This window comes from Myxine glutinosa, chromosome 8 (assembly GCF_964187855.1).
Source record: "Myxine glutinosa chromosome 8, kmMyxGlut1.1, whole genome shotgun sequence".
NCBI lineage: Eukaryota > Metazoa > Chordata > Myxini > Myxiniformes > Myxinidae > Myxine > Myxine glutinosa.
Genome location: NC_136268.1, coordinates 77,001,556 through 77,017,599, shown reverse-complemented (window position 1 = coordinate 77,017,599; position 16,044 = coordinate 77,001,556). Strand labels below are relative to the sequence as shown.

Sequence of the window (16,044 nt, the reverse complement as noted above, 5' to 3'; positions counted from 1 at the left end):
GGACCTGTAATTGTTCTTTCTGGGGGGGAGACAGTCTGCTCTGCATCAATGCACCATGAAAGCACCTATAACGCACCAACACACCCTCAAGCACCAATCGGTGCAGTCACCACAGTTCATCAGTGTTCAATGCATGAAAATAAACTCAACAACCCCTAACCCTGCAGGTGGTCTCTTGCTCTTCAGCTCCCTCTGCTGGTTATTATTATTGTCTTCCAGTTGTTGTCTTTCTTTCATTTTCTTACTGGCGGCCTATTTGTATTAAAACTTGCACCCAATGTGTCCTTTTTATTTTATTTTATTTATGGCCCACAGGGCCGACTACGTGTGGTTCACCTGTGGGGCATCGGTGCCCTGTGGCCAAGGTCCGCCAGCAAGATTTCGGGCGCTCATGGCCGGTTCCAGCAGAGGGGCCATGCCCAAACCCATGGGGTCTATCAGTGGTGCTCGGCCACAGGCATGTGGTCCATAATGTGGTGCATCGATGCAGACAGCTGGTTCTGAGAGTTCCGGGCGCACAATGGCCGACTCACGCACGCTCCCCTCGGCGCCCAATGGCGCACAGGTCATGTGGGAGACAAAAGGGGGACAAGACAAATGAGCGAGGGGTAAGGTCACAAGGGTACACATCAATAAGGCAATGCAAGGCGAAATGTGTACGGAGAGCGAAATGAGAAAGTTCGTCCCTACCGTACGTCACCCCCCCCTGTCACCTACACTACCCTTGCCCTTACCCCATATTTACAAAATCTACACATTTACAAATTCGTCGCTAATGTCTCGCCTCCCCATATTTCTTCCACACCAAATTCGTCTCCACAATCCCTCTAGCCAAAATTTGCCATCACCAAATTCATCATCAATCCTCATAAGGAGGAAGAGATGGAACATCAAGCACAATGTCACACCCACGTCATGATGCGTCTCACAATCCAAAACATTTGCACATAAAAAATAATCAAAACATGGCATGGTGTGGAGTACCTGTCACCTCAGGTGAGTGGATGCAGATGGTGCGAGGAGACTCCAATCCTAACTATCCTCTAAATGACATTAACACACTTTACACTACCCGGGGTCTTTCCCTGCCAATCCATTGGCCAACTTACACTATGGGTTCTAAAAACCAATTCCCATTGACCAAACTGTGGTGCTGCTCAATTTGGGGTCTCACTCCCCCGATTCATCTCCCGGTGCCCTTGCACAATTTCTGGGCTGTGACGTGTAGCTCTCCCAGCAGGTCTACCCACCTGCACACCTCCACCACTGTAGTTGCCACCCGAGCTTACCTAGCTCCTCACTCTAACCTAACTAACTGGGGAAGGCCCCTCCTGGCTCTGTCACCCCTTGGTGCCCTCTGGCACTGGGCTACCCGGGTCCGTCCTCCGGATCCTCGGGCCCCATCCACAACAACTCTACCGGCTCCCAGAGCCCACCTGCGGCCTCACCTGTCCGACATCCTCACAGTGGTGGAGTGCCCAAACCAACTACACACACTAACAGGCTACACGCCCAGCCATTTCCACAACACTAATGCACCCATCCAATCACCATTCTTCCACCTGCACCACAGATGCCAATACCCAACCACAATTTACCTGTACCCTCTACCTAACACTTACACTACCCACCCCGGGTATCCATGATGGGGGTCCATCCTTCCCCCATTCACACCTTCGCACCATCCACTCCACTCCACAATTTCCACCATACTCACTCCACGACCATCCATTCCAATACTCCATATATTCCACACTACCATGTATTCCACACACCTGTTGGTGCACACCTGTGCACTCACACCTGGTGCCACCTGCACCCTCCTTCTCTTCCTGGACCATTTGGTCATCACAATACACATCACCTTCTCTCCCTCATACACTGCTCCACACACCTGTTCAGTTGCACACCTGTGCAATCACACCTGTTCCTTACACACTTTTCACAATACACTTCTATACACCTCCAACACTCACACGGCATCATCTGCACTACCTGTTGCCCTCTGAAACTTGCGCTTCCCAGTCGTGCCTTTAAACTATTGCGCTCCCTCATCATTATTATCCACACTAATCTACCTGCGTCCCCACTACAGGTATCCTTGTCACTAACTAATCTTAACGTTGCCTAATGTCATCTTCTAGGGCCCTACACACAATATCCTAACCCACCCGGGCTAGTTTTCACTGCCATACACCCCATAATCTATTGCTCCTTTGCCCCCCGACTGTGAGGGATGGTGGATTGGCCATCCCACCACATCGGGGAGGTCCCACTACCAATTTTGCTTACCAAATTTCAACAAATCAAAAATTTGCCAATCATCTGCCAATCACTGTACCATTACCAATCACTTTGCCAATCCTTTGCCAATCATCAACTTTCGTTTTCCTAATTTCGGGTCCAGAACACTAACCTCATCACCCGTCTACTTATTAGATCCTCTCGGTGCGCCAATTCACTTCTACAGCCCGGCTTCGTACAGCCGAGCAATGAATGCGGGTTGTTTGGTGCCGGCGGCTGGATGTGTCCGGCACTCGGTGCAGGGAAGGACGCTTACCCGGGCCGAGATCCCACGCACCACCTCGGCGTGGAGCCATCCAATTGCCCGATCTCGACCTGCCGGAACGCCTTAACAAAAAGGGGTCGCCATGACGACCCTTCCTATCGGGCTGCCCGTTCCGCCTAGCGGAGCACGGACTCGGCCGTTCCAAGCGTGGCCCAGCGTGGAGTGTGTGCGGCGGTCCTTTCGAACCCGCCGTGGTTCGGATCCCCGCTGGTTCTCGCGGCACGCGAAGCCCGGCACGCACCGAGGGCCCGATTCGGCTAAATGTCATTCTAACCGCTAACCCGGTTACCGTGGATGCCTCACAAGCATGCTTACACGCATACGCTACCCCTTTCTTGCTCATACATCCAGCTGTTCCCATGCTCCTCATCATTGCACCTCCTCTTACACACCCAGGTACACTCATTCCGCTCACAGTCTTGGTCACACACCTGACCACCGAACACCTTTGCACACACTCGTCGCTCGCACATCTCACCAACACACCTCTTCGCGCTCCCTCCTCGGTCACCTCCTCTGTGACAATCACAGGTGTGCTCTCACTCGCACACCCAACCACGTGCCTCACGACCAATTCAAGTGTGCATTCCCACACACGCTCTACCATTCCAGGTGTGCATCCTTCCATTCCAGGTGTACATCCTCGCTCACCTTTCACAACCAACTCACGCTCCGTGTCACTCTCACTACTTTCGACAGCGCACTCTTTCCTCATGCACCTGTCCGTTACACACCTTTCTCACGCACACTCTTGCGCACACTCTCCCGTTACTTCCTCTGTAACACTCACCACAGGCGTGCATTCTCCCTTACTCTTGACAGCGCACTCTTTCCTCATGCACCCGTCCGTTACACACCTTTCTCGCGCACACTCTCCCGTTACTTCCGCCGTAACACTCACCACAGGTGTACACTCTCTCGTTACATCCTCTGTAACACTCACCACACCGCGCTTCCATGTGCCCCCTCACACACGCGCTATGACCGACTCACTCTTGACAGCACACTCACTCCTTGGCGCGCACTTTTTCCTCACACACCCAAGAGTCGGACATTCTCACACACCTCCTGCTTCGCACACCAGACCTGTCGCACACTTCACCAACGGCCTCTCACGAACACCCGGGTCCACAACAACCCCCAAAGCCGACTGAAGCTCCCCTCACATCATGTACATTTCCAATTATATCGCCACTCACCTTGGCACCTCGTCTCCTCACCTCCTTCACCACCTGCAAACTCTTTATTTGGTTAGTGAGCACACCATTATGAGTTGAGCACCGACCTTGTACATATTCCATCACCTCCTCCCGTATTTCTCTCTTAGTTTCTGTCCATCTCTTCTTAATTTCACTCACCTCGTCTTCCACTTCCTCTAATTTTTGCTTCACCTCTTTTATTTCCCGGTGCGTCTCCTCAAGTTCGTCCTCTAAGGCTATTTTGACCGTTTCTATTTGCGTCCTCACCTCTCGGTCCTTCGTCTCCATTACTTCTGTCACCTCGTCCACCCTCATTGTCAGTCCCTCACGTACCATCTGACATTGCCTCTGTGTCGCTATTAAGTCGTCCTTGATGTCTCTTTGTGTCGCCTTTAACCCTCCTAGTACCGCAGTGTTCTTTTGTACCTGCTCCGCTAACTCCGTCTGTCCCACCGTCAGCTGTTCCACCTCCTGCATCAGGTCTTCTATTCCCCCTGGTAACCTAGCCGTATTATTCCTCACCTCTTTCTCGATACGCTTTTCGCCTCGCTTTACCTCCTCGCGTACCCCCGAGACCTCCTCACTTACACCTCGTCGTATCTCCTCCTTCATCTCCTCCCTCTCTTTTGTAGATGCCACCCTCATCTGTCCCAATTCATCCCTCTGAGTATCCAGTTTGGTTTCTACCCCGATTCTCACCTCCTCTATCTGGTTCCCCATCTGTTCGATTTCTCGGGCGGATTGCTCCCCTATCTCCCGCAATTTGTCTTCCATCCTATTTTCTAACCCCATTAACCCATTTTTCACCCCCTCTAACTGATTCTCCTGGGCAGCCATTCTATTTTCCACCCCCGTTAACCCATCTTTCACCCCTTCTATCCCATTGTCTAACCCCTCAAATTTCTTGTCTAATCCCTTAAGATTATTGTCTAACCCCTCAATTTTAGCTTCTAGCCGTTCCCCCATTTCTCCCATTTTGCTCCCCATTTCGCCCATTTTGCCCCCCATTTCGCCCCTCATTGTCCCCATTTGCTCACTCTGAGCCTCCATCCGGTTCCCTAATTGCTGACTATTAGCCCTCATTTCGTCCCTCATTTGCTCACTATTCTTCTCCATAAGGGCCTTCATTTGTATAAAAAAAAGGTTCAAATCCACCGGTGGCGCTGCTACGGTCGCGGGCGCGGTCGCCGTGGCCATGTGCGAGGCGCCATTTTGCGCGCCCGTAACCTCGTGCGCGAGAGCGCCATTTTGTGCATCTGATACCCCCTCAACCACCTCCTCCATATACATTTCCCTGAGGTCCTGGGTCGATTCCACCCCGTCTATCTCTAGCTCACCCACCGGCATCCGATCGCCTTGACCAGCCATGGCGCGATTTCAAAATTCGGGTTTTTCTTTAAAACACAATTTTTCAGCAGCTCGTAATTTTGAGCGCGTTAAGCGCGCTTCGGGCCTCGTATCTCACTCCCTGACACCAATTGTTACGGACGCGGTTAAGATGTTATTTTGACCGAGCGGTGGTGTAACCGAGGCCGAACAGTTATTCCCCGACTAACCCGATTCAACCCCAAACGTTGGCCGTATCGCACCGCAGCTGCTCAATATGGAAAACTCTAAAGCGACCGAATGCAAAGAGGAAGAAGACGTACAGAAGAGTAACTGGGTTTATTATTTACACATATAAGCAGGAAGAAAGCAGTCGCGTTTATTTACAGGCACATGAGACGCAGGAGACACAGTGAAATCCTTAGCTTATACAAGCTTAATTATCTATTCAGGACAGAACAAACAAAGATGACTCACACGGGGAATGATGATAGGGATGGCAGGTGGATGGCTGGTGGATGGCTGGCGGGATAGGGAGGTCCAACTGGTCCTGCAGCACGATCGACTCATTGGGCAGCCGCCGCTCCTTCACGGCCCTGCTCCAAACTGCCGTCCAGGCCTCACGCTGCTGTGGCTGCAGTATCGGTGGCTCCAGCTGCAGTAAGTGCAGTTTCGGTGGCTCGAGCTGCAGTAAATGCAGTTTCGGTGGCTCGAGCTGCAGTAAGTGCAGTTTCGGTGGCTCGAGCTGCAGCTCAACTCTGGACTTCTCTCGGACTCAACTCAAAGCGCCTCTCTTGGACCCAACTGCTTGGACTCCCTCTCGTCTCTCTGTAAAAGCCCATCTCTTCGGGAAACGCCCTGCCGTGGGTTATATAGGCCCCGCCCCTCAACCTTTGCGAACCTCCCTGATCGCTCTTCCTCCGCCCTCTCTCGCCAAACCCCTGGCTCATGGTTGGTCGAGTGGGGCTGGCTCACTCCTCCCCTCTATGACAAGGTGGAGACATGCCTTTATTCTCCGACCCTGCCTCGTGGTCAATGGCGGCAATTGGAGGGGAGGTTCTTGGCAATGGCACTCGAGGCCTGGCAATGACGAAAGGGGAAATGAAAGTTTTGGGAATGGGAATGAAGGGAATCTATCTCTTTCACTGGTGCAATGGAGTATTTCAATTAATGGGAGACACAGCCTTACCCTAAAACACATAATAAGATATAACTATCGAACAGGGGTATTCTATGATGGGCTGACGTGCATGCTCTTGGACTAATTATGGGACGCCCTTTGACCTTTACACAGCTCCGGAGGCAGGAGGCGCAGAATAAACACTAATAATAATAAAGCACACAATCAAAAAAAAAAATACAGTCCTCATATCCGCAACAATATATATATTTAATGTGTGTGTGTGTGTGTGTGTGTGTGTGTGTGTGTGTGTGTGTGTGTGTGTGTGTGTGTGTGTGTGCATAGTTGTGCAACTGTCCGTGTGAAGTTGTAGATCGTTTCAAGAAAATTTAAGTAATTTACTGGACTGTTATGAATCCATACTTAGTGTCATTGCATACCGTTGTGGTAATCACCAATTAATTATTGAGATTTATATGATGGCAATGTCACTTTAGATGCTTTGTTTATTGATGAATATGATTAAAGTAATAAATTATATAGCTGAACAACAAACACCGAAGTGTACACGACCTGGCAGCGCATTTAGCTTCACATGTGTTGCGTCAGTGTTATGAGAAACAATTTAACTCTACCATTTTATAACGTATATCTAAATCTGACGGCCATTTTGTAAATGTTGCATAACTCGGGAAATCAGGGTTTTATTTTTTGGATCCGTTGATAAAGTCAAAGTAAATATGTTTAAGTACTGCACAAACTCTGAAAGTTTGGTGTTTTGTGCTGCATGTAACAGCATCACTGATTTATGTCGCTAATAAAGTCTACTATTGATATCACTCACACCCCAACTTCTACTCTGCTGTTGGTGTTTCCACCTTTCCATTTTGTTCCATTTCATTCTGCTCTAGCTCTTCTAACGACATCAACTCTGGCAATCATCGTGCTTAATTGTGAATTTGAACATAGGTCCACAGCAGACATATAAATGGCAAGTTCATCTTGGAATGATCAAAGTGTGAGAATACCCTCAGTGCTGGATATGGCTGGGTGACTCCAAATTCTGCGCAGAGCTGTCCGTGGGTACCCTGTGAGCAATCGCAAGTGGCGAGATGAATGGCGCCTCGCCATCCTGCTCGCAACACACTCAAATATTACGTTTGCTGGAACTAAGAAAAAGAATGAAAGGTTTATGTAATTGTACATACAAAAATATACAAGACATGGCAATTTAAATATCGACTAGTCAGTCATATCACCAATTTGAATATAACCAGGCATTTAATATATATATATATATATCTGTGCAGTGTCTGGGTTGTCTTGTCTTATCTTGTGTTGCCTCGTCACTGAACTACTCCCTCAAACTTTTTGTGAAATCGTACCAAACCTTTGGTATGCACCTATCTCTCCCGTCGGTATGTCCTAAGGGTATTTGTGTTTGAAAATTTTGCAATTTTTTATTTTTATTTTTTGGGAATTTTTTTGGGGAAATTTTTTTTTTTCAACTTCAATTGTCTATAAAATGTAATATCATGTATATTACAAATACATTTGTGCATTATGATTGTTTAATTATGATTGGTGTAAACCATGACAAAACAAGCACTCAGGTACAGTCATTTGTCTATCTATGTGTACATCTGGGCAGTGTCTGTTGTCACTGAACGACTCCCTGAAAGTTTTGTTTCCGTGGTTGTGAAGTGTTTTTAATAACGTGGTGGTGGTTTTGAATCACGTGGGGTGAGGTATTTTGAATTATGTGGTGAGGTGTTTTTAAATCACGTGGTGGTGAGGTGTTTTGAATTACGTGATGGTGAGGTGTTTTTAATTACTTGGTGGTGAGGTGTTTTTAATGATGTGGTGGTGAGGTGTTTTGAATTAGTTGGTGGTGAGGTGTTTTGAATTAGTTGGTGATGAGGTATTTTGAATTACGTGATGGTGAGGTGTTTTTAATTACTTGGTGGTGAGGTGATTTGAATTACGTGATGGTGGCGTCTTTTTAATTATGTGGTGGTGAGGTGTTTTGAATTAGTTGGTGATGAGGTGTTTTGAATTACATGGTGGTGAGGTGTTTTGAATTAGTTGATGATGAGGTGTTTTGAATTAGTTGGTGATGAGGTTTTTAAAATTACGTGGTGGTGAGGTGTTTTATGGTGGTAAGGTGTTTTGAATTACATGGTGGTGAGGTGTTTTGGATTCATTAGTGGTGAGGTGTTTTGAATTAAGTGGTGGTGAGGTGTATTTGTCCCAAACTTCCAGTCTGCACCTACCCCTCCCATATGTATGTGCTGAGGGGTTCTTTTTTGAATTTTATATATTTTTTCAACCTAAATCTTCAACCTAAATTGCTTATAAAAATGAAATATCACAAACACTACAAATAAATTTGTGCAAAATAATTGTTTGTATTATGATTGGTGTAAATCATGACAACACAGCAACTCAGGTACACTTTCCAAACTTTAATTCACTTTGCTTTTTTTTCCTTTTTTTGGATACAAGATCAAGGCTCGTGTAAGAGCTAACATTAATCACAAAAAAAAAACTGACACACAAAACATATGATAAAGGGAGCGGGAGACAAGATGGGGAGAGAGAGGGGGAAGCACACAAGTACAACAGCAGAGAACAGGGACATTGGGAGATCTGTGGGAGGGAGAGTGCCTGTGGGAGAGGGGAAGGCATTGGAAGGGGGGGTGGGGTTGGGAGAGGTAAATAAACACATGGACACTGCTAGGACTTCCAGAAAAGAAGTTGGAATTTCAAAAAAGTGAATCTGGGGTGAATTAATGGGGGTAGAAAAGATCAAGGTTTTGGGTGGGGGAAGGTAACAGATGGTGGTGAACAGCTGTTTCGATGACCTGGAGGGAGGAGTGGGATTGAAGAGTGAGGGAGTTTGTACCAGAGGCAGGAGAAAAGAGGAATGAAAGAGTGAAGGTGAGCAGAGAGTCTTTATTTTGGCAGTTTCACCATAAGAGGGTTGCTGGCAGATCTTCTGCGTCCTGCAGGTATATTTGGGGGACAGAGCACATACAGAACTGTGGGAGCTCGGCCGGAGAGGAGTCGGTAGAAGACAGAAAGACCACCAACCTTCCTGCGGTGAGTGAGTGAGAGGCCCTCGGAGTTAGCTTCATCGCGGGAGATTCCAATGATTCTGAACGCTTTGGTTTCAACAGCGTGAAGCCGAGCTAGGTGTGAGGCAGCAGCACCAGCCGAGGGGAGAGCAGTATTCCATTGAGCTGCAGATGAAAGCCTTGTATGTGGTGAGGAGCTCAGGTGTACCAAGGAAGGACTTCACAGACGGATGATGCCCAGTCGGCGACTGGCTTTGGAGGGCACATTGGAAATGTGGTTTTCCCACGAAAGATCATGGCAGATAGTGAGACCCAAGAGATTGAGTGACAGAACTTCTTGGAGAGGATTATTCAGAAAGTGGATGGGAGGGTTGTCCAGTCGGTCTTTTCGGAGAGACATCGTAAGAGTGTGAGATTCGTCAGGATTGAAAGACATGTTCCACTTGTTTGACCAGTCTGTGATTTTGTCCAGGTCTGCAGAGAGTGAGGAGGCTGCGGACTGCCGATCTGAGGGATGAGGAATGGAGCGGCAGAGAGTGGAGTCATCAGCAAAGAGATAGAGAGGATTTTCAAGAGAGTCGGAGAGATCATTGATGAAGACCAGAAAAAACTAGAATATGCATAATGGTCTATATCAAAACTCAACTGGTCTATATCAATATGGTTAGAATATGCATAATATAATAGAACCACAAACTATATAGTTTATGTGTGCTAAAGAGGTACAGTAACGTTGAAGGTTTGATCAAATTTGATCAGTATTTGTGACTTTTAGAGCTTGGACGTCATCCAAACTGATGTTTATGGGTCAAGTCATGTCATAGGTCACGACGAGGTCATTTTTCGGACATCGTCAAAACTCGTAATATATGTGTTGAGGTTTGTTACATACTGTCTACACACCAAGTTTCTGCCTTCTAGCTACATTAGGAAGTACCAGATTGACAAAAATTGATTTTTCAATATGGCTGCCCTGCCGCGCCCATTTTTGGGCGTGCAACGCCCAAATGCAACCCCAAACTAGTTTATGTCTTAAAGAAGCTGCACAACAAGTTTCATCAAATTTAATCAATATTTGTGACTTTTAGAGCGTAGACGTCGAATTGTTTACAGACGACAGAGACAGACAGACGACAGACGGACGACGGACGACGGACACTGGGTGTCGACAAAAACTCAGCTGGACATAGTCCAGTTGAGTTAAAAACATTTGATCGGAATCTTCAAAAACTTGTGATCACAACACAAAGTAAACTAAAAAGCACCTGAAAATGCAAATCCCATCCACATCCCCTTTGTATTCAGAGTTCTTCTTCCATATGCTAAACATGATGAAAACATCTAAAAAAAAAAATACAAAAAATAACTGACGATTTTATGTGACCTTGACCTTTTGACTTCAAAAGCAATTACCTTCACTGACCCAATATGCAAAGTTGTAAACTCTGCTCAAATTTCAAGTCAATCAGATGGAAATTGAAGACTTTCTGATCTTGACCTTTGACATTTTGGCCTCCAGACAATTGGCTTTTGCGTTTTATTTGTGAACTAATTCAGTGACCCAATATGTAAACCTTGTTCAAATTTCAAGTGAATCAGATGTAAATTGACGATTTTATACGACCTTGACATTTGATTAATAAAAAAATCGGCTTTTAGCTTTTGACATGTGTGTGACATGACATTTTTTGATGTTGTGTGTGACATGTTGTTGTGTGGTGGTATATTGTGTGCACGTGTCTTGTGCTTGACATGTTGCACATATTTTACACACACACACACACACACACACACACACACACACACACACACACACACACACACACACACACACACACACACACACACACACACGTATAATGGCTTCCACCTTTGGGGGACGAGCTACGTTTTTCGAGTCCAGGTGAAACATTTCATAATTTGCCGACAACGTTGGCCTGAGACGACGTTTCATTTTTCGTTAAAACAGATTCACTATAAAAACGTTTTCTGTAAATAAATATTAAGTGTATGTTCATACACATGAGTCAAATTTCATAATAAAAGCTCTTAGAGTGTAAAGAAATATGTTCCGAAGGATAAGCAAGAACATGTTGAAATTCTTTTTATCATTAATCATGTCGAAAACACTCGTTGACGGGCACAAACAGGGTTTGTATTCAAGGTCTTGTGCCTGATTGGTTTTGTCAATAGAATGGTGCCAGTGTCAAAAGCCCTGGGCACAAAAAAATATTTAGGCCAAAAACATTACCCAAAACTAGTATGGCACTCAGTAGAGACCATACCTCCACCTGGGTTGCCATATCACTCAATGGTGAAGAATCACTTCAAAAATTCTACTAGCCGGATCCGGATCCGGATCTTCACCAAAATTGAAGATTCTTCATTGTCACGCACACAACTTGTCCAACAAATTTCGTCCAAATTTATCCACAACGTTTTGAGGTATCCTGTTATGTATCGTTTTTGGCCCTATCTCACAATGGTGAAGAATCACTTTAAATATTCTAGTAGCCGGATCCAAATCCAGATCTTTACAAAAATCTAATCATTTCGTCGGTGTCACATATGCTACATCTCTGCCAAATTTCGTCTGAATCTGTCCACAACCTTTTGAGATATTTTGTTCACAAACGGACAGACAGACAGACAAATGGACAGACAGACAGATAGAGGTGAAAACATAACCTCCATCGACTTTTGGCGGCGGAGGTAAACATGACTGGATGAAAATTCATTAATAATAGACTCCATTCAATGGAGTCTATTGAGTTCATTTAAGTACTAGCGTGGCTCAGCTCGCTATGCTCGCCTCACCACACGTCGCTGCAGAAGCACAGCTTGTTCAAACTGAGGATAATTACCTGACTGAACTTGAGTTGTTGCGTTGTCATGGTTTACACCAATCATAACACAAACATTTATTTTGTTTTCCATTTATTTCTAAAATTGGTGATATTATTTATTTGTAATCAAAAAAGGTCCATGTGGTGTAAAGCTCTAACGTCTAAATAGCCAAGGGTCAAAGCTGTCTAATCGGTCTGAAGGGTGTAAGGGGTCTAAATGGTGTTAAGGTCTAAGGGGTCGAAAGGGACTTAACGGGTGTAAAGGCTTAAAGGGTATGAAAGGTTGGAAGGGTGAAGGGATTTCAAGGTGTCTAAAGTATTGAAAGGGTCTTAAATGTAAAAGTGGTCTTAAGGATCTTGAGGGTCTTCAGGATGTTGGGGTTTAATGTATCTAAATGGTCTTATGGGTCTTGCAGGTATTCAAAGTCTTCATGTTCTTTTGGGTCATCTTTGTCTTTAAGGGTCTTTCAGGTACTTTGGGTCTTCGGGCTCTTTTGAGGCTTGGGGTCTTTTGGATCTTTGGGATCTTTGAGGTATTTTGGGGCCTCTGGGTCTTTAAGGGTTTTTGAGGTATTTTGGGTATTTTGAGTCTTTGGGGTATTTTGGGTCTTTTGAGTCTTTGGGGGGTCTTCGTGGTCTTTGTGGTTTTTCAGGGTCTTGGTGGTCTTAAGGGTCTTGGGGACATAAAGGGTTTTCAAAGGCCTACGGGATCTCAGCAGTCTAAAGGGTCGAAAAGTATATTCCAACAATACATAATTAATAGACGTACAAAATGAATAGTCAGGATGCAACCAGCATTCAAACAGAACATAATTAATACACACAATCACAGCTTCACGGCTTTACTGGGGTCTTCCGGTTATTTTGTGTCCTTTGGGTCTTTTGAGTCTGGGTCTTCGAGGTTTTCAGGGTATTTTGGGTCTTCGGGGTCTTTGTGGTCTTCAGGATCTTGGGGATATAAAGGGTCTTCAAAGGTCTAAGGGATCTCAACAGTCTAAAGGGTCGAAAAGTATATTCCAACAATTTGTAATTAATAGACGAACATAATTAATAGACAGGTAGCAACCGTTGTTCAAACAGTGTGGTATTAATAGACACATAATCACAGCTTGATGGCTTCCTGGACCTTCCAGGATGGACGAACGAACGTACGGCAGCTTCACGGACCATGTTTTTCAGTTTTATATATTGTTGGCACCGGTGACAGATAGCCGAGACAGTTTTAACTCCGAGGCGACCAGCCAAATATATAGCGGTTATGTTTGGCACGCATGGGTTGGAAGAAATGCGAGGATCTCACAAAACACACGGGTTTATTCCGAAATCACAAAACATGCAAACACGACAATAAATTGATAACCAATAACGATTTAATGAAAATAAATCACAGACGAAATAAATGTTGAGGTAAAATAAATTCTCTACTGTGAGACGTCTCCACTCAGTCGCAAACACAAACACACAGGGGAAGAAGTAATACAATTAAATAAATCCCCTTTTTGCCGGCCGGTACTTATCGGTGGTCAAAATTGGTCCTTTTTCTGAGGGTGGCAGCAGTGAGGAGGCTCAGACCATCCCGCTCGGGAAGTGCACAAGATGGCGACGGTGACGAAGGCGCCAAGGGCGTGAGGCGAAGCCGGTCCCTCTTTCGCCTCAGTTTCTCCAAGCTCCCGAGTGAGCCCTGCAGTCCCAATCCTCTTTCCAATTGCCACATCTCCTCCACAGCGCACACAATCGCTGGCGTCCTGCTCCTCCTGCTCCACCAGAACAACACACAACGAACCAAAAACTGTCCAGCTTCTTCTCCAAGCAAACAGCAAGAACCAGCCAAGAGAGACCCAGAGAGACGCGCTCTTCTTTCCCCGCTCCCTCTAAAAGCTTCTCGTTCTGACGTCACCTCCCCCGGCCCTCGTCACTCCGGGGGCATGGCCTGTTGGTTCTGCTCTTCCACGCCCATCGTCCCACTCTGGGGGCATGGCCTTTTGCCATACGTGTTCATGTGGGCAGGCTTACTTGCCGCCGATCAGCTCTGTTTGGGTTCTGTCGGCGGTTGTTGTCATTAAACAGAGGTTTTGCATGGCCGGCCTTGCAAATGTAAAACGCAAAGGGAAAATCACGTTGGGAAATCACATACAGGGGAAAACGAACCTTAATCCCTAACTAACTATCACTGCTTTCAACCATCGTGTGAAGACACAAAAACAATCTTAAGCTACAGTTTCCCTACTTAGATACATCGAGATTTCTCCGATACATCGAGATTTCTCCCATACATCGAGATTTCTCCGATGCATCAACGGTCCATGCTATAATTATACAGTCCTACCTTTATTGTGGGATTCCTGTTACGGATTCGTCACTTCCGTTGTGGTGGTTTGCATCCACTGTAAATATTTCTGATTCCATGTACTATTATTGTTTTCAAAAGGTTTATTGTTCATGAACTGTTTTCAAAAGGTAAAAAAAAGTTAATGTTAAAAGAAACAGGAAACCGGATCGGGCACCGGAAGACGAAGAAGAGGAGAGAGAAAAGGGGCGGAGCGGAATGAAGTCGGAGAAGAAGCGAGTCGCTTCAAGGTCCGGGGCGAACGTTGTCGAACGAAAGTCGCTCGTGAACTTTTGGGGTTCCTGGGAAAGGAATTCCTGCGACAGAGTTGTTCTCGCTGTGACTGATCAACCTGCGTGTCAGGTTTGGGCGTTGGATTCCGAGGAATCATCGTCGTGTCGTTTCGACCCGAGTACGGGCCGTCGGCCATTTTGACTCGCACGCTTCGCGCGTCGAGCAAACTTTCCTTGCTTCGCGTCAGCCGTTATCACCATTCAGACGTCTATCTGGGATGTGTGTGTGTAACACGGATTTTGAAGGCAAACCTGAGGTTCGCCGATTTGGAGCTGTAAAACAATCATACCAGAGGGTGTGATTTCCCAGTCGCCTTGAGTGCGCCTTTTCGCAGCTTCTGGCCGCGTGACCCTTTTTCGCCGCTTCGGCCGCGTGCGCCTTTGTGCAGTTTTGGCGGCGTGACTGGGCCTGTCACCTGAAGGGGATTCGGGTTTCGATTCAACATCGTTCTGACGATCGCTGGAGGGGATCAACTCTGAGCTCGAAGACCGGAATATAGAGAAATTGGGGAATGTTCTTTTTCACTCACTTGGAGCACAGTGAGTGACTTTATACTAACTGAAGGTACCATCATAAGATATACATTGATTGTACTTTTGATTGCTATTATTGTTGTACTGTTATTCTTGTGTGATTTTTAATACAATATTTGTTTGTTGGTAACAATTTGTGTGGTTTCACCATTGATTTTTGACACAGAATAACACATTTTTCTGCCGTGACTCCTCTCGGGGCTCGGAGGTACACCGTGACCAGGGGGTCGGGAAAGAGCACGTAACAATTCCTTAATCTACCCCCACAAACGTAACAATAGATATATGCACTAAGTACATTAACTAGGCAGCTTTGCCAAACATACAGGTAGCGGTCCTTTCCCTTTAAAAGACCGAATAACACGCGTTTGCTCTCGAACGTAATCGGTGTGGTTTCCCTCTAACCAATAGGTGGGCAAGAGGGGGGATGGGCAGTGCTTCTTGAGAGGGTTGTCCACGGCCTGGTGTTTTGCTTGGTTGGAGTGTTAGCAAAACTTTTTATGCACTCCAGCTGAAGTGTCCTCGCTAAATACATGTGTGTTCGCCTCGGCAATGTGTAGCTCCGCTCCCGTGCAAATTATCTTCGTAAACGGTACCGTGTAGCACCGCTCCCGGTGGTGGTGGAAGGGGGTATTAAGAGTGAAGTTTCAGAGCCCCAAATTGTATCATGACTAAGAGCACTCACTCCAGTGTTATTTTCGCATTTGATTAGCCGTTGTTGCTTTAGACTCGACTGCAAAAATTCCGGAGGAAT

At 46.2% G+C, this 16,044-nt stretch overlaps 1 protein-coding gene across 1 annotated transcript in view; it reads right to left on the bottom strand.

The window, feature by feature from the left end:
* Window positions 1–16,044, bottom strand: part of LOC137432612 (sulfhydryl oxidase 1-like) — a 160,413-nt gene that overhangs the window by 131,610 nt on the left and 12,759 nt on the right. The window contains exon 2 of the mRNA XM_078782791.1: window positions 7,243–7,346. Within this exon, the coding sequence (XP_078638917.1) occupies window positions 7,243–7,346 (104 nt within the window). The remainder of the gene's footprint in view (window positions 1–7,242; window positions 7,347–16,044) is intronic.